The 21,981-nt window shown below is 40.8% G+C and overlaps 1 protein-coding gene across 1 annotated transcript in view; it reads left to right on the forward strand.

Annotated features, from left to right (window-relative positions):
• The window catches only part of RYR2 (ryanodine receptor 2), a gene marked incomplete at its 5' end in the record, with an annotated part of 534,914 nt that overhangs the window by 394,406 nt on the left and 118,527 nt on the right, over positions 1 to 21,981 (forward strand). The window contains 2 exons of the mRNA XM_045010317.1: positions 4,313 to 4,372; positions 11,387 to 11,521. Coding sequence (XP_044866252.1) covers positions 4,313 to 4,372; positions 11,387 to 11,521 — 195 coding nt within the window. The remainder of the gene's footprint in view (positions 1 to 4,312; positions 4,373 to 11,386; positions 11,522 to 21,981) is intronic.

Here is a 21,981-nt window from a genome sequence, read left to right on the forward strand (position 1 = left end):
GTGGATAAATTGGAGAGAGTCCAGCGGAGGGCAACAAAAATGATTAGGGGGCTGGAGCACATGACTTATGAGGAGAGGCTGAGGGAACTGGGATTGTTTAGTCTGCAGAAGAGAAGAATGAGGGGGGATTTGATAGCTGCTTTCAACTACCTGAAAGGGGGTTCCAAAGAGGATGGATCTAGACTGTTCTCAGTGGTAGAAGATGACAGAACAAGGAGTAATGGTCTCAAGTTGCAGAGGGGGAGGTTTAGGTTGGATATTAGGAAAAACTTTTTCACTAGTAGGGTGGTGAAGAACTGGAATGGGTTACCTAGGGAGGTGGTGGAATCTCCTTCCTTAGAGGTTTTTAAGGTCAGGCTTGACAAAGCCCTGGCTGGGATGATTTAGTTGGGTTTGGTCCTGCTTTGAGCAGGGGGTTGGACTAGATGACCTCCTGAGGTCCCTTCCAACCCTGAGATTCTATGATTTGGGCAAAAGTTTCCAGACTGTATTTATGATGATGATTTTAATGCAAATTATTGTGCAACGGGCTGAATGACTATGGATAGATACAAATGTAGCTGCAGATATAAATGATGGCATCTAGACCTACTCCCAGAGAGCTAGAATGTTGTCAGACATGCCCCAGATACCTGAGAGGTAGGCCCGGGAGCCTTACCTCAATTTTCAGTTTCCCTTGGTGCACGGTCCAGACACAAGCCTGGTCTTTCCACTCTTAGTGTGTAAGAATTAAGAGAAGAGGGGACCAATGTGGACAGTGGTGCTAGACACCCCAAAGAGAGTCACGACAAGGAGGGTCCAATGCCTCTCCTTCCTCCACACTGACAAGAATAGCTGGGTCTGTGCAGATGCAAAGAAAACATACGCCAGTGAAAGTGTGTATGTAGGGACCACCTTATGCTCTTGCTTTCCAAATTCTTGCAGTTTTTGTACCGGTCTCCAACACAATATGTTCAGGAGCTGCAGCTTGTATGCAGCTCCCTTTAAGTCACTGCCTACATTAGAGAAGGGTGAAAGTCATAATCTTTGCACATCATCAAAATAATACTTTGCATTTATACAGTGCTTTTCATCTGAGGATATCAAAGTACTTGATATGAATAATACTTAACCCTCACCACCTGCCTGCTGGATAGGCAGATATTGTTATTGTACAATTTGTTAAACTGAGGTACATAGCGGCTGTTTGCGTCCTAGGTCAGCACAGTTGGGAATAGAATCCTGGAGTTCTGACCCCTATCTTAATCCCCAGAGAGTTCTCCTTAACATGATATGCATAGCCTAGAACGTCCCTGTTTGACACAAGTAATTGCTTTATTTAAAAACAACGAGGAGTCCTTGTGGCATCTTAGAGACTAACACATTTATTTGGGCATAAGCTTTCGTGGGGTAGAGCCCACTTCATCAGATGCATGAAGTGAAAAATACAGGAGCAGGTATAAATACATGAAAGGGTGGGGGTTGCTTTACCAAGTGTGAGGTCAGTCTAACAAGATAAATCAATTAACAGCAGGATACCAAGGGAGGAAAAATAACTTTTGAAGTGGTAAGAGAGTGGCACAATACAGACAGTTAACAAGAAGGTGTGAGTAACAGTAGGGAGAAATTAGTATTGGGGAAATTAAGTTTAGGTTTTGTAATGACCCAACCACTCCCAGTCTTTATTCAGACCTAATCTGTTGGTATCTGGTGACGGTGCCCCCCCATAAGGCTTTATGGAATATGCTTATGAATGTATATATGACATAACTAGAATATGTTTTATGCTACATATGCTATGTAACATATCTCTGTAAAGGTTATGATATACTGAATCTATTAATCCCATTTGTATGCATGTATTATTTTTGTACTTGAAGTTAGGAATATTGGCTGTATACTTGCTTGATTTCTATTGAGAAAGGAATGTGCAAATTAAATGCCCAATCTAGAAACACTTAAACCAACAGTGAACTTGAATGTGCCAATCCACATCGGAGCTTTCCCAAGAATGTGGTTTGGCTGGTAAGAAACTCCGTGATGCATGGACATGCGACTTGCCCATGTGACTCCAAAACTCCATCTTGGAGCTGGACTTTTCATAGGAGAGAGCAGGGCCGGCTCCAGACCCCAGCGCGCCAAGCAGGCGCGTGGGGCGGCATTGTCGGGGCAGGGCGGCATTTGGCTCCGGCGGACCTTCCACAGTCATGCCTGCGGGAGGTCCACCGGAGCCCGGGACGAGCGGACCTGCCGCAGGCATGACTGCGGAGGGTCCCCTCTTCCCGCGGCTCCGCTTAAGCTCCCACAGGCATGACTGCGGCGGGCGCGCTGGTCCCGCGGCTTGGACAGAGCTCCCGCAGGCATGTCTGCGGATGCTCCACCGGAGCCGCGAACCAGCGCACCCACCGCAGACACTTCTGCCCCAGCCGCGGGACCGGGGAAGGGCGGCGCAGCGTGCCGCCCTGCTTGGGGCACTGTAATTTATAGAGCCGCCCCTGGGAGAGAGGAGGGGGTCTCCACCCACAAGAGACAGTCTACTTACACCTCTGGGAGACCCTTCCATTTTGTCTTCAGCTGGCTAAAGAGAGAGCCTTTCCACCCCCAAGGATACCTGAAAGGAACTGGAATGAAGGACAGTAATCACAGGGGATGTGAGTGATTGCTGGACCTAGACTAGAAGGAGACTAGTCTGTAAAAGGAAGCTTACTGGGTGAGGTTTTTATTTGTATTCAGTTTCTTAGACATAGGCTTGCATGTTCTATTTTATTTTACTTGGTAATTCACTTTGTTCTGTCTGTTACTACTTGGAACCATTTAAACCCGACTTTCTATATTTAATAAAATCACTTTTTACTTATTAATTAACCCAGAGTATGCATTAATGCCTGGGGGGAGGGGCGCAAACAGCTGTGCATATCTGTTATAGAGGGAGAACAATTTGAGTTCACCCTGTATAAACTTTATGCGGGGTAAAACGGATTTATTTGGGGTTTGGACCCCATTGGGAGTTGGGCATCTGTGTGTTTAAAACAGGAACACTTCTGTCAGCTGCTTTCAGTTAAGTCTGCGGCTTTTGGGCATGTGGTTCAGACTCTGGGTCTGTGTTGGAGCAGACGGGCATGTCTGGCTCAACAAGACACGGTGCTGGAGTCCTGAGCTGGCAGGGAAAGCGGGGGCAGAAGTAGTCTTGGCACATCAGGTGGCAGTTCCCAGGAGGGTTTCTGTGACCCAGCCCGTCACATCCAGTTTGCAAATAATTCCAGTTCTGCAGTTTCACGTTGGAGTCTGTTTTTGAAGTTTTTTTGTTGAAGAATTGCCACTTTTAGGTCTGTTATTGAATGACTAGAGAGATTGAAGTGTTCTCCTACTGGTTTTTTTAATGTTATGATTCCTGATGTCAGATTTGTGTCATTTATTCTTTTGTGTAGAGACTGTCCGGTTTGGCCAATGTACATGGCGGAGGGGCATTGCTGGCATATGATGGCATATATCACATTGGTAGATGTGTAGGTGAACAAGCCCTGGCTGATGTGGGTTAGGTCCTATGATGGTGTCCCTTGAATAGATATGTGGACAGAGTTGACACCGGGGTTTGTAAGCAGGGTTTGGTTCCTGCATTGGTGTTTTTGTTGTGTGATGTGTAGTTGCTGGTGAGTATTTGTTTCAGGTTGTGGGGGCTGTCTGTAGGCAAGGACTGGCCTATCTCCCAAGGTCTGTGAGAGTGATGGATCGTCCTTCAGGATAGGTTGTAGATCCTTGATGATGCGCTGGAGAGGTTTTAGTTGGGGACTGTAGGTGACGGCTAGTGGTGTTCTGTTACTTTCTTTGTTGGACCTGTCTGGTGGTAGGTGACTTCTCGGTACCCTTCTGGCTCTGTCAGTCTGTTTCTTCACTTCACCAGGTAGGTATTGCAGTTTTAAGAACGCTTGATAGAGATTCTGTAGGTGTTTGTCTCTGTCTGAGGGATCAGAGCAAATGCGGTTGTATCTTAGAGCTTGGCTGTAGACAATGGATCGTGTGATGTGGTCTGGATGAAAGCTGGAGGCATGTAGGTAAGTATATCTCATTAGACTGACCTCACACGTGGTAAAGCAACCCCGATCCCTTCATGTATTTATACCTGCTCCTGTATTTTTCACTTCATGCATCAGATGAAGTGGGCTCTAGCCCACAAAAGCTTATGCCCAAATAAATTTGTTAGTCTCTAAGGTGCCACAAGGACTCCTCATTGTTTTTGCTAATACAGACTAACATGGCTACCACTCTGAAACCTGCTTTCTTTAAGTACATGTTCTATATGATGTATGTGATACAATGTATTTTTCCTTCACAGAAAGACACTGAGGATGAAGTTAGGGATATTATCCACAGTAATCTTCATCTGCAGGGCAAGGTAATTTAAATGCAATATTTAAGTATGCTCATTTTCTTTTTTCATAAAACTAACAGGAGCCCTTCAGTTGTTCAAGACCAGCCAATGTGTATTTAGAATACACTTTCTCTAGGCTGTCAAGTGTCTCAGCTTTGTCTGATGTTGTCTACATATTACTCCTAATTTATGCACCCAAAAATCCAGCTAGTTTTCTCAGAGACTATTTGCAAATGTTCTGCCAGAAGTTCAGATTAGTTGGTAGCTGCTACATTTATATTAACAGTATGTATCTGGTATATAATAATGCATGGCCCTTTACGGTGAATCTCTTATTTCATCACACTGACACCTTAAATCACTGGTTTTCTGCCATTTTTTATTTGTGGACCCCTAAAACATTTTGAATGGAGGTGTGGATCCCTTTGGAAATCTTAGACATAGTCTGCAGACCCCTAGGGCCCCACTGCCTTAAATGATGCAGTGTAGAGCAGTGTGATATGCTCAGAGTAGATAGCAGTGTGACAGTCGAGATTGAAAAAGCTCCTCTATTTGTAATCTGGTACCTGGGCCAGAATCTGCAGAATGCGGAGGCCTCTTTATGACATTTTGGGCTATAAAGAAAGAGGAACCAGCCCTTTGCGAGTACTCCCAGTATAAAGGAGTTCCTCAGTTGGTAAAGTGTTGCCACAATGACACTACGCTACACTGCCCCTGCTTTGCAGCCCCTGGAATAGAGGGTGTGATAGTAGAAGGGAAGTGCGGCTACAGCACATTGGCCCAGGAGAAGCTACAAACTGACACGACATACCGTAGATCTGAGATGCTCTAAGATTTTCCAGGGCTGGAGGCTCAAATTTGATTTAAACTCACTTTTGCCTCCCTCCCCAAGGAATAGCAGATTTGGCCCGATGAGTTGAAGGATTTGGTTTTTTAACATTAACTCAGGCACAGAGAAAGAACCAGTGTTTGCCACATTTGTGAAATGATTGGAATGAATTTTCAAAAGCATAAATGTGGCTTAGGAGCCAGAATCTCATTTTCAAAGTAACTTAAGCACATAAGAAAAAAGTCAAGAGCCCGGGGATTTGGGAGCCTAGGTCTCATTTTTAAAACAACTTTCGCACTTAGGAGCCTAAATCCCATTGGAAGTCAATGGGATTTAGGCATTTATGTACCAAAGTCATGTAAGAAGCTTGTCTTATTGAAAACTGTGATAAATAAAGTGCCACGCACAGATGAGCTATTGGAGAAACTGGGACGTCTCCAGTTCATCTCCATCTTAGACTTAACTAAGGGGTACTGGCATGTGCCGCTAAATAACCCGGACAAGGAATGGTCAGCCTTCATCACCCATGTAGGTCTGTGTGCATTTAATGTGCTCCCTTTCAGAGTGCGAAATGCACCCACCATCTTCCAAAGATTGGTAGATAACCTTCTGGCTGGCTTTGGGGAATTTGCAGTTGCCTACCTCGACACTGTGGCTATATTCTCAGATTCATGGGCAGAACACCTGGAACACCCTCCAAGCTGTCTTCCAGCGCATCAGGGAGGCAGGATTAACCATTAAGGCCCAAAAATGTCAAATAGGCCTAAACAGGGTAATGTACCTTGGACACCAGGTGGGTAAAGGTACTATCAACCCCGTACAGGCTAAGGTAAATGCTATCCAAAATTGGCCTGTCCCTTAGTCAAAGAAGCAGGTCCAGTCCTTCTTGGGCTTGGCTGGGTATTACCAACGATTTGTACTACACCACAGCCAAATTGCCACCCCACTGACAGCCCTGGCCAGGAAAAAACAGCCAAATGCAGTTCAGTGGACTGAAAAGTGTCAGAAAGCCTTTAACCAGCTTAAGGTGGTCCTGTACTGAGGGGCCTGGACTTCAACCAACCGTTTGTTGTAACCACAGATGCGTCCAAGCGTGGTGTAGGAGCAGTTTTAGTGCAGGAAGGACCAGATCAACAATTCCATCCTGTCGTGTTTCTCAGCAAAAAATTTTGAGAGGGAAAGCCACTGGTCAATGTCAGAAAAATAATGTTATGCCATTGTGTGTTCTCTGGAGAAGCTATACCTGTAGATTTGGGGACAGCGGTTCCACCTGCAGACTGACCATGCTGCACTGAAGTGGCTTCACACAGTCAAAGAGAATAACAAAAAACTTCTTCGGTGGAGTTTAGCTCTGCAAGACTTTGATTTTGAAATATAACACATTTCATGAGCCTCTAACAAAGTGTCTGATGCACTCTCCTGGGAAGGTTTCCCAGAACCAGCCAGGTAAAAATGTGCCTGCATTCTAAGTCATTGTAGCCCTTGAAATGTAAAAAGTACTGTTTAGTTCTTCATGTAATTATTAGTAAAATTAGAGGTGCATTTACCTTTTTAACTCTGTTTCCTAAACCACCAGGAAGAAATCCCAGCTGGTGTGGATCCAACCTGAACCAGGCTGGCCAGCACCGTCTGTGATTTGGGGTGTGTTTGATAAATAAAGTGGGGGGATAGCTCTCTTTGATGGACACCCAGCCAGCCAGTTAGCTGTAAAATCCCTCTTGGTGGCTGTTCTTTACTTGCTTTACCTATAAAGGATTAAAAAATTCCCCAGGTAAAGAAAAAAAGTGGGCACTTGACTAAAAGAGCTAATGGGGAAGGCTAGAATTTTTTTAAATGGGAAAGAAACTTTCCCTTTGTCTGTTGTTCTCTGGGCTGCAGGGACACGGAGCAGCAATGCTATAAGCAGAAATGCTGTGTAAGGTTTGAACCAGGTATGAAAAAGTATCTTCCATACTTAGAAGAAATATTTTGGATATGGAATGTTTAGTTAGATGCTACCCGGTTTATTTCTTATTTTGGCTTGTGGATCTCCTGTGTGCTAACCCCCCTGATGCTTGTGTTTGCTTGTAACCTTTAAGATGAACCCCCAAGGAGCTAATTTGGGTGCTTAATTTTTGGAATTGCTCTTTTAAAATCTAGAAAGCCTAAATTCCAGTAGTATTTTTTTTCTTTTTGTTTTTAATAAAATTTACCTTTTTTAAGAACAGGATTGGATTTTTGGTGTCCTATGAGGTTTGTGCATGTTGTTTGATTAGCTGGTAGCCACAGCTAATTTCCTTTGTTTTCTTTCTCAGCTCAGAGGCGAGGATGAAAGGGCTTGAGGGTACTCCATAGGGAGGTATTCCCAAGTGCTACTTCCTGGGTTCAAAGGGTTTTTTTTGTAGTAGGATGGTGGCAACATTTACCAAGCCAAGGTCAGAGAGAAGCTGTAACCTTGGGAATATAATACAAGCCTGGAGTGGCAAGTATTAATTTTTAGAATCCTTGAGGGCCCCCACTTCTGCACTCGGAGTGACAGAGTGGGGATTCAGCCTTGACAAAAGACTATGGGACTTAAGCACCTAAATAGGTATGTCACTTTTGAAAATGGGAGTTAGGCTCCTAAATCACTTAAGTGAGTTTGAAATTACCTTAGATCTTCTTGATGATAATTGTTACCTTGTCCTGTGTTGTTTGTATAGCACTGAAGTGCAATGATGTAAGATTTATGGATGGTGGGAATACTGAGACTCTCACAAGACTAAGGTGTATATCTTAGTAGGATTTAAAAACACACCAAATGTTAAGGTCCAATATCTTGTTGACTCTGTAGGACTAGTTTATACCATTTGAGACAGAAGATTCCCAGTTTCCCCAGAGGGAGCAGTACCATCTTCTAAGCTGGAAAGTATCTGAGATAATGGCCCTTCTAGATATGGAAAAGCTAATTAACTTTGAGGAGCAAAGAGGAATATGCAATCTAAAAGGGCAATGAAAAAGGGAGTTGTGAAGATCCTTGATAAAACTCATGAAAAATGGCTTTTAAATAAACAACCCTGCAGATTTCAAATTGGCGTGTTTATTGCATAATTTCATGCATAAAGTTCAGCAGTGTTTTTTCCCTAATGAGAAGAGGTATTTCTATCCTGACATTTTCAATCTATTCTATGATTTTCCCAGTTCTAAGTGTTGTTCATTTCATGCTGATTTCTAGCTCTGAGTGTACCATTTCCAGTAGTTTTTGTGTGTTCGATTTCCAGTTCATTTCTTCTGGGATGTATTCTGTATGCCCCCATTAAGAAGTTTGCATTTGTTATTGACTTAAGATAATGACACTTACTAATACCTTGACATCAGCCTATGATTTCACTCAGGAAACTTCCTTTTTTAGCGTAAAGTCTGCTGCTGTTTAGCATACTGTATCCTGTGTTTGAAACCCACTGAAAGAAAATGATTTCTTGATTTCTCCTATTAATGAAATCCAAGCTTGTCTTGGTGATAAAAGAGAGAATAACCTCAGTGAATCTAAAGTAAAAGAATGGATTTTCCATTGACGGAGTCTTCAGGGATGTGCTTTTTTCTTTTCCTATTTGCAAAATGGTTTCGCGGATGAGGAGGAGAGATTAGATAGAACTACACAGTGTTTGCTCACCATAATGAATAAAGTTTATTCTAAATCAATATGTATCTCTCTTCACTAGACAGTGGAAGCTATGTTTTCCAACTGTTCCTTTAAACTGCATGTAAAAAATGTGTAGTTACAATTGTAACTTCATATAAAATACAAGAAGAACCTAATTTTCAAAACTTGTTCTTAAACACTTTTGTGTCTCATAGCCTTAAAGACCTTTCTTTCTGAAACCAATAACCACTGTCAAATTTTAAAAGGAGATTTTAGTTTAAAATGTATGATTCCTTTGCATTAATTAACACTTTAAAATATTATATTTGAATGACTTGCCCTGATATTAATTACACTAAAGCATATTTACAATGTTCAAAATGAGCAGAGCTATCTTTGTAGGCAACTTCATGTTTCTCTGAGTATACTAACCTTCAGTTATACTAAGGTTTCAGGTATCCCTGACACCTTCAAAAAAAATCATGTTTCTGTTATAACAGGGGATGGCAGATTACTTGTTTTTCCTCAGAGAATTGCCTGTTTTTCTTGCTCAACTTAGATCCACATGTGAGAAACATAAGCCTAGTGATCCAGGATCTCTTATGTTTGGACTTATTCCTATTTTTGTGAAGTTGCTTGTCTCAACTGGCTCTCATTCCTTGTGGGAAGGCTAGTTTTCTTGCTTGCAGAAAGCTCCTCCATAATAGCAGTATTATTTTATTAATAAATGTTTTATAGTGTTGCCCAGTTGGTATCACTTACACTTCTCACTTGATACCCTGTTCTGTGCAATAAAGGTAATAATTGGAGATATACCAATCTCCTAGAACTGGAAGGGACCTTGAAAGGTCATTGAGTCCAGCCCCCTGCCTTCAGTAGCAGGGCCAATTTTTGCCCCAGATCCCTAAGTGGTCCCCTTAAGGATTGAACTCACAACCCTAGGTTTAGCAGGCCAGTGCTCAAACCACTGAGCTATCCCTCCCGTCCCCAAATTCTCCTTATGCTTAAATGTAATGTTCTGTTTGTTTAATTTCACTGTGTTAGTTTGTATTGGTTGAGAACCCTGTTAGATAAATTGTCTCTTTTGTTTTATATGTTGCATTGTCCATATCATTTATTTGTCTTCCCCTCTCCTTGCTGTTTCTGTCTTCCCTTTCCTTGCATGCCTGCGTGCTATTACTCAGTACCAAGCCTTTATTTCAAGAAACTGCTGACAAGACTCCTATTCATTTTGACATGAAGGAAGATCAAGTCACCAAAGTCTTACTCCAAGCATGCTAATGCGATCCTTGAAATATCAGCCATTTGTGTCCATAGAAAACTACCTAAACAAAAGAGCTTGCTAGAAAGCAGCAGGCCCTCAATTCAAAAGACCACTCTGCCTGTGATTAATAAGTCCTTGGTGGACTATGCATTCATGATGATCCAATCAAATGCTCACACAAAGACTGTGATGGATGTGACAGCTGTTAAAAAATGCTAAAAATCTAAAGGTAGATTCTAGGATATAATAAACTATTACTGAGCAATCCTATAAGTTTATAATAATTTGAGCACACTTATAGCGCTTTTCATCCAGACATCATAAAAGGGTTGTAAAGGTGAGTAAGCATTATTATCCTCATTTTAGGCATAGACAAATAAAGTGACTTGCCCAAAGTGAGAGACAGTTGATGGTAGAGCTAGGAATAGAACCCAGGTTCATAACTGTCAGTAAAATCTGTTATTAGATGTACCAAGCTGCCTTGCTATCACCAATGTCACTTACACAAACATTAGTGATAGCTGCATGTGAAGTGTTTCAAGCATCAATGTTTATTAGCATGAATACTGGGGTGACAAAAGAACTAAAGTGAAAGATTGCTAATTTTGGTATAAAGTTGCAAATCATTGAAATGCAGAAAACTACTTATTTCCCTTAAAATTACATCTAAAATAGAAATAAATAGTGAAAAGAACACTTTTGCTTTATACGTCAGCCTACATTTTTAATCTTTTAATCTTTTTAATTTTACTACTGTCATGTTAGAAATTTGCCATTAAGGATAAAAGGTAAAATTCAAGAAAACAATCAAAAGTAAGTCAAAAATCTTTACTCTTGTTCATTGCCAGTGTGCAAAGACTATAAATAAATTCATAATGAAAAGCCATGTAGTTGGAAGCGCTAAGCAATGCCAAATACAGCAGCATTGTCAGTACTCTTTGATTTAATGTTGAGATATAAACATATAAAAGTTTCTCTACAACATAGTATTTTGCTGTACATCCCGTATAAACAATGCTTATTACCTTTTCAGCTGGTGATGATTTGTTCCTAATGACTGGGCATCCTCCTTGGTATATTATCTCTTTAGACCCCTTCACAATCTTTCAGCACATCAGTAGCCAAGTAGTTCTATTTGCATACATCCTCCCATTGCTTTTCAAGGAATAGTGCCACATTACAGCAGTACCGGCTGCTACAGTTAGACACTCAAAAGGAAAGGTTTAGCAAAAGAAAAAGACCTTCTGTTGTCTTAGAAGCAGTGTTAATAATACTTCATAAACTGTTTGACCCTTGTGTTTCGAAATTTGTTTAGATTATGTGTGAAATATCTTGTTCTTGCAGCTTGAGGATCCTGCCATTAGGTGGCAGATGGCACTTTACAAAGATTTACCAAACAGGACCGAAGATACTTCAGATCCAGAGAAGACCGTGGAAAGAGTTCTGCATATAGCTAATGTACTTTTCCACCTGGAACAGGTTAGATTGTTTTCAGTCCTATAACATCCTACTTTAAAAAGCAGATGATGGGAAGTATTTGCAATCACAAGTAATGTTTCACACTCTTAACTGTGGATTTAAAAAAAATTCTCTGCTTAGACCAGAGGATCTCAAATGTTTTTATAGTATGGACCATACCATATCTTAATAGACAGATTAACTTCTGGCAATCTTCACCATTCATGATCACATTAGATCCTTGCAGCAACTCCAGCAATTGTTTGCCTGGAAAAGTATTATTAGGAAAGTATATTTTAAACTTTCTTAGTGCCTTTTAGCTGGCACCATTGGACCAGCCAGCTGTCTGTTCACCACCAATAAATGCTCCACCGACTTCTGATGGTCTATGGGCCATGATTTAAGGAACGTTGTGTTAAATAACAAAATATACAACTTTCTCAAGATCAGTACATTTTGTTCCCCATTAGTATTCCCTAGACCCAATAGATTTTCTATGTAGGAACCTTAATCGCAAACTTCCCAAACCTCTGGTAACAAGCTGTATATTAATATGAAATTTGGCTGTTCAGATTATTAATAGATTTCTTGTCATGTTGTAATCTTAAAGAACTAAATACTATAAACTGGTTTTTTAAATAGCTTTTAAAAGAGATACTTTATCAACAGGGTATCTGTTATAACTTTCAAAATCCAGGTGAGGGCTGCTGGTAAAATGAATCTGGGTAAATATACCTACATTTAAAAATAATTAAATTTCCTGTAAAATACAATAAACTCTTGGTTATCCAAACTGCTTGGCAGCACAAGCTATGTTCTGATTATCAATAATTCAACAAACTGTGAATAAATAGACAGGAGTCAGATTCACTCTTGCTGGTACAGAAATGAGTATAGACTAAACTGCTGAGTGCCAGTTTGGCCTGCTGCACTCCAGTGGGGATTCAAATGAGAATGTCTGCCGGGGTCTTCATAGAAGCCCACTAGCAAAGTGCCTAGGGGATGTGTTTAGTGAGTGCATTCCCCTTATGCCCTAACTGCAGTACCTCCCATTTTGGGAGCTTCTTAAGTTACATACCTGTCTTTTCTCCCTCTACCATTGGTAGACTTTTTGCCACTTGTATCTCTGTGCGAGTTTGGTCCAGAAAGCCCATAGAATGAGGGTATATGCTGGACAGATGTACCAATCAATGCCCCTAGGTCATAACTTCAAATGATGGGACATGGAAGAATAAAAAGGTATCTGAGGCCTCAATGCTAGTAGATGGTGTTGTGGATAATTTACACTACACATAGTTTTTGGTCAGCAAAGGAAGCCTCCCTTTGAGCTGTATGCTTCCAGTTTGTAATATGGAAGACTTTACACTTAGAGATGAAAATATGAGTTTGCATAGTGAATGAGTTTAAAGGTTTACTGACTGATTTATTTTTTATTATTTGCATTACTTTAGTGCTGAGGGAACCCAACAGAGATTGGGGCCCACTGTAGATTCCAAAGCCAGAAGGGACCATTGTGATCATCTAGTCTGTCCTCCTGTATAACGTAGGCCATAGAACTTCCCCAAAATAATTCCTAAAGCAGATCTTTTAGAAAAACATCAAGTCTTGATTTAAAAATCATCAGAGGTGGAGAATCCACCATCACCCTTGGTAAATTGTTTCAGTGGTAAATTGCTCTCACCATTAAACATTTATGCCTTACTTCCAGTCTGAATTTATTTAGCTTCAACTTCCAGCCATTGGATCATGTTCTATCTTTAGAGGTATGTTTGTGAAATATCATAATTTGGAGAGGGTCCCTCAGAAGGGGCAGTATTATGAATATAGGAATTTTGAAATTTGCTCTGGAAGCAGGGGGGTTGAGAACAAAGCGTAACTGTGTACAGCAGTTCAACATGGATGCTCTTCAGGTTTTTAATACAAGTTTTATTCCTTACTAATTCACTAGTTTCTTATTTAATGAATCCCAGGATCATTACAATACCTTTCTCTGCTAGACTGCTAGACTGAAGACATCATTATTATAAATTTGTTCCCCATGTAGATATGTTTTGACTGTAATGACTATAAGGCATGTTTTCTAATCCTTTAATCATTCTCATGGCTCTTTGAACCCTCTCCAATTTTTCAACATCCTTTTTGAATTGTGGGCATCAGAACTGGACACACTATTCCAGCAGTGGTCGCATCAGCACCAAATACAGAGGTAAAATAACCTCTCTACTCCTCCTTGAGAATCTCCTGTTTATGCATCCCAGGATTGTATTAGCTCTTTTGGCCACAGCATCCCACTGGGAGCTCATGTTCAGCTGATTATCCACTATAACCCCCAACTCTTTTGAGAGTCACTGCTTCCCAGGATAGAGTCTGCCATTCTGTAAGTATGGCTTATATTTTTTGTTCAGAGATGCATAGCTTTACATTTAGCCATATTAAAACAGATAGTGTTTGCTTGTGCCCAGTTTTCCAAGCAATTTAAGTCAGTCTGAATCTGTGACTATCTTCTTCATTATTTACCACTCCCCCAATTTTTGTGTCATCTACAAACTTTCAGTGATGATATGTTTTCTTCCAGGCCATGGATAAAAATGTTAAATAGCATAGGACCAAGAACCAATCCTTGTGGGACCCCACTGGAAACACACCACCTTGATGATGATTCCCCATTTACAGACCTATCAGCCAGTTTTTAATCCATTTCATAGAATCATAGAATCATAGAATCTCAGGGTTGGAAGGGACCTCAGGAGGTCATCTAGTCCAACCCCCTGCTCATAGCAGGACCAAACCCAACTTTTAATCAACTTTTAATTGTTTTTTAATCAACATGTGTGTTACTAAGTCAAATGCCTTACAGAAGTCTAAGTATATTATGTCTACACTATTGTCTTTCTCAATCAAACTTGTAACCTCATAAAAAATCAAGTTAGTTTAACATGACTATTTTCCATAAACCATGTTAATTTGCATTAATTATATAACCCTCCTTTAATTCTTTATTACTCGACTTCTGTATCAGCTGCTCCATTAACTTGCCCAGGGTCAATATCAGACTGACAGGCCTATAATTACCTGGGTCATCCTGGTTACCCTTTTTAAAAATTCGCACAACATTAGCTTACTTCTAGTCTTCTGGAATTTCCCTGGTGCTCCAAACCATATTGAAACTCAGCATTAATGGTCCAGCGAGCTCATCAGTCAGCTCTTTTAATACTCTTGGATACAAGCTATCTGGACCTGCTTATTTAAAAATGGCTAACTTTAGTAGCTTCTGTTTATTGTTGTCTGGAGACGCTAGTGGAATGCAAAGAGTGTTGTTATCATCATCATATGATGATGAGAATATCTCTTTCCCAAATACAGATCAGAAATATTTATTGAACACTTCTGTCTCTTCTGCATTATTATTGATAATTCTATCATTTCCATCTAGTAATAGACCAATACCATTGTCAGGATTCTTTTTGTTCCTAAAATATTTTGAAAACTCCTTCCTACTGTCCTTAACTCTGCAGGCTGTAGAGTTCTCCTTGTGTCACTTGGCTTCCCCTGTCGGTTTTTCACAAATTGTGAGAAGCACTGTACACAACATAGTGAGAGACAATTTCTGCCCTGAAGAGAGAGCAGTCTACGTAGACAAGAGGAAAGGAATATACCATACAAGCAGAATGAACAATGATGGTTGACAAATTTAATGTTCGCTAAACAAAGAGGCAAAGGAGAGGAGAAGGTTCACGGAACTGAGGTGTAAAGGGACTAGGAGAAAAGAGAAGAGCTGGGGAAGAAGGAGGGCAGATGGAGTGAGGCTAAAGTGAGGAGGCTGTAAGGGAAGGAGTTGTACCTAACAGCCACTTGGGGAAAAGAATGTCCAAAGTGAAAACTGAAATGATCAATCAGGCACTGATGAGGTGATCAGGGTCCAAAGGTCCGTGCTGCTGCTGCTTGTCTCTGCTCCTGCTGGCCAGGTTTCTGGGAGGCCCCTCTCAGGAGATTCTTTCTTCTGCAAGCTCCCATGACTAGCGAGAAGGAATGAGACTAGTTTGGCCTTGTTGTCCCAGAACTGGGCATCTCCCTGCACAGTTTTGCATCTGGGTCCTGAGATAACCTTGGTAAGTCCGGCTGGGTCTCAGCTGCCCTCTTTTCCCCATAGTGCAGCCGTACCACCTGCAGCTGCTTGTGTCTGCTCCTGATGGTACTCTCCCAGCAGTTTCTTTCTTTGCTGATCTCGTGGATGTGGGAGGAGTGGGATCTCACAGCTCCCTGAAAGGGCAGGGAGGGCTTCTCTCCTGCAAGTTGATAGATTTTATGCTAAATTTCAGAAGTTAGGTAGTGTTACAGATTCATCTCAAATTCCTTCCCAAGAGAGTGATGATATCTCACCTTAATCAGCCTACGAACCCCAACAGTTTGGCCAAGTCATCATGCACAATCTGGCGGGTCCTTCTTTATGAATTAGATTTTGAAAAATTATTTGAGTTTCCTACACTAAAATCCACATAGTGTTTTGTTTTGCTTCTATAATAGGTGAAGCTGCATACAGGGAAACCATGTCTAAATAGCAGTCTCACTGCATCAGTCATTGCAGTTTCCTCGCAGGCCTGAAACTAGGGGGTATGTTAATGTACACACAAAAGTGTGTCAGAGTTGGTAGCTAGTTTCAGATCTGTTTCTGTCCAGAAGATTTACAGGTAAACCACATACAGTTGTCTATATAATTACAAAGAATTATTGCTTGGATAGCATAGTGGCTTGAATCCTGGTTCCAGAAGTAGGTCAATTCTTTCAGATCATACCCTGCTAATGCATTTTTAGGATGCTTCTGTGATTAGTCATTAGCTAGAGAAGACTGCAGTAGCACCACCAGGGAGGAGGATACGGCTCCTTCACAGGGAGAAAGCTGGCTCCTAGTACTTCTGGCAGCAGGCAGTGCTCCATCTTGAACCCAACCCACCTTCCAAAATGGTAGTAAACTGATATGCTGTCCTACCAATGAGCAATGAGGACTCTCCCCAAAGGTGGTGGAGAAGCTATGTACCCCTATGACTGGGAGGATTGTAGCCCCCATTCCCAAGAGGAAATGAAGGAGAGTGGTGAACAGTGACCCCTTCTAAGGGGGGGTGGAGGCATCCCTCTACCGGCCAGTCCTGGATTCCCAGGTATGCTGCCTACCACGGGAATGTATCTGAGACATTATGGAAGGATTGCTGAGGACCATCCAGCCCTCTGACTACTACCCCATTCTGCTCATCCCTGCAGGCGCTAATGTTACTGTGAGGTATGAGTCAGAGCAGATCAGAGGTGACTGCAAGGCTCCGGGAGTGAGGGCAAGGGAGTTGGAGGTGCAAGCAGTGTTCACATGATCCTTCCAGGCAAAGAGCCTAGGCGCAGACAGACATGTCTTGGAGATGAGTGCGGATGGTGTTGCCAGGAAGGCTTTGGCTTCCTTGACTGTGGGATGCAGTTCCGAGGATTGTCGAGCAGAAGTGGGGTCCACCTCTCAAGAAAGGGGAAGAGAATCTTCAAATACGGACTGTCTAATCTGGTGAAGTAGGCTTTAAACTAGGTTCAACAGGAGACAAGCCCACAGGTTAGTCCAGGGCCTAGAGACCTGGTTGAAGGATCAGAATCTGGGAACATGGACAGTTGTAGCAGGGACGAAGGAGCGACCAGAGGGAATCTGGAGGGGAGATTTAATGAATGTCTTAGGGCTGGTCCACACTAAGAAGCGGGGTCGAACTAGGGTACGCAAATTCAGCTACGTGAATAGCGTAGCTGAATTCGAAGTACCCTAGTTCGAACTACTCACCCGTCCAGACGCCGCGGAATCGAAGTCCGCGGCTCCAAGGTCGACTCCGCCACCGCCGTTTGCAGTGGTGGAGTACCGGAGTCGACCGCGGCGCTTCCGGAGTTCGAACTATCACATCCAGATTAGACGCGATAGTTCAAACTCCGAGAAGTCGAACTCACCGCGTCGACCCGGCTGGTAAGTGTAGACTAGCCCTTAGATGTCTGTATATGAATAAAGAAATATGGGGAATAAGCAGGAAAAACTAGAAATATTAGTGAACAATCACAATTATTACATAAATGTCATCACAGAGACTTGGGTGGGGTAATTCATATGACTGGAATATTGGAGGTAGAGTTGCCTTTTATATCAAAGATGTATACATTTGCACTGAGGTTGAGATAGAAGTGGAAGGCAGACCTGTTGAAAGTCTCTGGGTAAGGACAAAAGGAGTAAAAAAACAATGGTAATGTAACAGTAGGGACCTACTATACACCACCTAACCAGGAAGAAGAGGTGGACAGAGCTTTTTTTAAACAAATAGCAATCATCTAAAGCACAGGAAAAATACAAAATACCACACTTATATTTATGGGAAGGAGTACTGCAAAAAAAGTTCTGGGGGTAATAGTGGATCACAAAAAATGAGTCGTCAATGTAATTCTGTTGCAACTCCTCCCCAACATTATTTTGGGATGTATTAGCAAGAATGTTGTAAGCAAGACACAAGAAGTAATTCTTCTACTTTACTCAGCATTGATAAAGCCTCAGCTGGAGTGCTGTGTCCAGTCCTTGGCACCACATTTTAGGAAATATGTGGACAAATTGGAGAAAATCCAAAGGAGAGCAACAAAAATGATTAAAGGTCTAGAAAACATAACCTATGAGGGAAGACTGAAAAATTGGGTTTATTTAGTTTGGAGAAGAGAAGACTGAGGGTGGACATAACAGTTTTCGAGTATGTAAGAGGTTCTAAAGAGGAGGGTGATAAATTGTTCTCCTTAACAGCTGAGAATAGGACAAGAAGAAACAGACTTTAATTGCAGGAAGGGCAATTTAGGTTGGACATTAGAAAAAACTTCCTAACTGTCAGAGTAGTTAAGCACAGGAACAAATTGCCTAGGGAGGTTGTGGTATCTCCATCATGGAGGTTAGACAAACACGTCAGTGATGGTTTAGATAATACTTAGTCCTCACTCAGTGCAGGGGACTGGAGCAGATGAGCGATTGAGGTCTCTTTTAGTCCAACATTTCTATGATTCTATGATCTTTTACATCTGTTAAGAAGTGTTTTATAATTCTCTTCATAAAAATCCTCTGTTCTTGTTATTTTTTCTGTTAGTGATATATTCATTAAGTTGATATGCAATTAAAATAGGTCTGTTTCTGGTTTCAGTTTTATTATTATTATGTTTAATAGCAACATTTATTCGGGCACTACTTGCATTTTTTAGATCCCAGGAATAGGGTTATATTAGAAAAAAATTACCTTTGAAAACACGAAAAATACCTGTAATATTTATTCTCAGAAGTTATTGTAGTTATTATATTAGGTGCCAATTTACTCACCCATTTCACCCATCTATTTTCCTTGCTGTGTTGACAATATTTTTGATTAATAGTCAGCTCATTTACTGAGGAAAGTAAAGGCATTTGGGACCATTGTCATTCCTCAGTAGATACTACTTGTTGATGAGGCAGTGTAGTAGCTTTAAAATTAGAATTAGGAGAGTATTCAGTAGCTTTATTCTACAAATTGGACCCAAAGGTGGGAATCTGCTATAGTAACTAATTTCCGAGATCATAGAGGCAGCTATTAGAAACAACTACTGGTAAGTAGTTTTCTTTATTACAGTGTCATTCAAAATGATGAGTTGTGATGACTTATCTCAGTGACTTCTCATGAAAGTTTGGGAATTTTCATCATTTCAAATTTAACCACAATAACTTTCCCTTGTTGTTTCAATAATACTTTAAAATTTTTGCAGCAAACATAATCACAGATGCACATTTGGTTTTCTTCAAGGTCTTGTCTTCTTCCTGTTTTTAGCTGAGTTGATTGTGCCTTTGGAGATTGAGCGACATGTGCAAAGTCACACAATTCACCATTGGGATCTTCCCACCTTAGAATCCAGCCAGTATTTATATTCTCTTGTTTTCTAGTACTTTGCTTTATATTATAAGATCATGTGACCTCTTTTATTAACATTGTAATAGATAATAGACAATAGCCCAGGTTCTTTAGTGAGGTCAAGCTGTGCATGACCTCACTAAAGAGGGAGGAAAAGGTGGTTTTCCACCACTTTTATATCCACCCAATCTTGAGGTGGACTGGGTGGTCACTGAAGTCTCACTATTCCTGGCTGAGGCAATAGGAGTAACTGAAAATTCTAAATATGGACTCTTCACACATCTTTCATTCACTGGATTATATTTGAGAGTCTATTTCCTCCGCCTAATTTACCATGCTCAGCTTAAAATAGATATAAATGGTCAGATTCTCTGGTTAATTGAATGTACATTGCACAGCTCAGTCTGTACAACATTGACTGGAACTGGCCATAAACGTCTAGCAACGAATTCTCTCTGTTCAGGAGTTTGGTTTCATGATGCATATTCGTTAGATTTAGTATCTATATCCATGTATGGCCTGATCCTGCAAACACTCTACTAGTTGATGTGAATTCTGGTCCCACTTCAGCAAATTACTCAGGGTTTATCTACACAAACAATTAATTCATGGCCAGCTTGGGTGTGAACCTGCCTCACACTAGCTTGCTGTGCACTGGTGGTCCACATGGACTTTGCTGCTGCTGCCTTTTAACGATCTGTTAGTTCACTTTGATCTTGTCCTCTTTTAAACAGAAGATCAAAGCACACTAACAAACTGTTGTATCAGCAGGGTCTATGTGGACATTCCATGTCAAACTAGTGCATGGTAGATTCATACTGCAACTTGCCGCAAACTAAATGTTTGTTTACACAAGCCCTTAAACACATGCCTAACTTTAAGCAAGTGAATAGTCCCATGGAGACTTAAGGAATTGGAGTTCTCTGTTACTAAATTTTTGTAACATTCCTACACTAAAGTAACTGTAAAACCCAAATCCACATCCTATTTCGGACCCGCTGAGATCGTTATTTGAGCCTCTCTCTCCTTCAGACCAGTAGCTGCCCTTTACCATTCAGCCCTAAAAGAAATCTGTGGGTTTTTTTTAATCTGACCAGTATGCATACATCCCTGCTCTCTTATTTTCTAATATATTTCTCTTTAAATTCATATTATGTTTCATTATATGGCCTTGTGCATTTTATATACGTTTGCTTCCCTCATTGAACCGGGTAGTTCCGTTTCTTTAATCTTGTGTGAAAAATACTAGCCATGGGAACAATCAGTTCCATTAATTTTTATGGTACTTTGTTATAGCCCAGCAAATCCCAGTGCTTTCCAGATGTCATTATGCTGAAAGCTTTGCATATTGCATCTGCAGGGAGGTGCCATCAGGTTTTGCTCTTTTGTGCATGTCTAATTTTTTCTATTTTTATTACTTCCAGAGATCTTCTAAAATGCGCCAGAGCTTTTTCTGTTTGGGAAGTATAGAGAGTTTTATAGTAGTTTGTAAATATATTATTAATGAGTTTCACTTTGGGATGTGCTTGGCTGAGTATTAATAGCTCTGATGGCTTCGTTTTGTTTTGTGGTTCTCAATATGAATGCTATACAGTGATTTATTTCATATCCTTTCTCATAACAACTTTGGTTCACTTTTACTCATTCTTTTGGAAGGGGCTGTGGCATTTAATCTGTCTTTCACTGAGATTAATTCTTCTCCACTGTGCTGTGGATGCCCTGTAATTTCTTTGCCTGTTTAATTAAGTGATTCCATTCACGGCTCGTAGGTGTGTTGTTTGTGGGTCTTATTTATTTTGAATGGGTCACTAAACTAATAAAATACTGTTTGATAACTGCATTCTCTAAATTCAATTTTGTGTCCTTAAAAATGTTCTCATTGTTGTCATGTATTTCAAAGTACTATGGTTTCCTTTATAATGAATGAGAGCATCAAACCTTTCATTAAGGTGACATTTAACTTCCATTGTCCTTTTTGATGATGTGGGGAGGTAGAGAATCTGAGTACACTGGAGCACAGTCAAACAGCATGATGACTCTGGCCGAATTGGTGGTCCATGGGGGAAAAAAATCGATTCTTGAGTAAGAATTACATAGTTTTGAGTAGAATAAAAGGATTGTTTTAGGAGAAATTTTTAACTGATATGTCACAAAGAAAGCTATGTTCATTTCCAGCATTCACAGGCACAACTGAAGTGGTTTAGATCATCCTGACCATTCATGCTTAAGGAAGGAGATACAGGGTTATTGGGATAGATAGACAAGTTCATCACTTTTCAGTGCTGCCAGCCACAGCATGTGTAGTTAGTAGTATTAAAATAACTTAATTAAAAAGTATGTTCTGGCTCATATAAAAAGAGACATTTTAAACAAAAGTAAAAATAATTTGTTTTTCATTGAATTCCAGTACTACATGAAAGATGGTCTCAGTGACATACTAATCTCTAGTTCAAATGGCCTAGGGTTAGGGTTAGAGTAAAGGTGGAAAATCATGCAGAGTCCAAAAGGGACACTGAATCATGTGGGTCACATAATATTTGTCTGGTCACTTGAATAATGTGT

Source organism: Mauremys mutica, chromosome 3 (assembly GCF_020497125.1).
Source record: "Mauremys mutica isolate MM-2020 ecotype Southern chromosome 3, ASM2049712v1, whole genome shotgun sequence".
Taxonomy (NCBI): Eukaryota; Metazoa; Chordata; order Testudines; family Geoemydidae; genus Mauremys; species Mauremys mutica.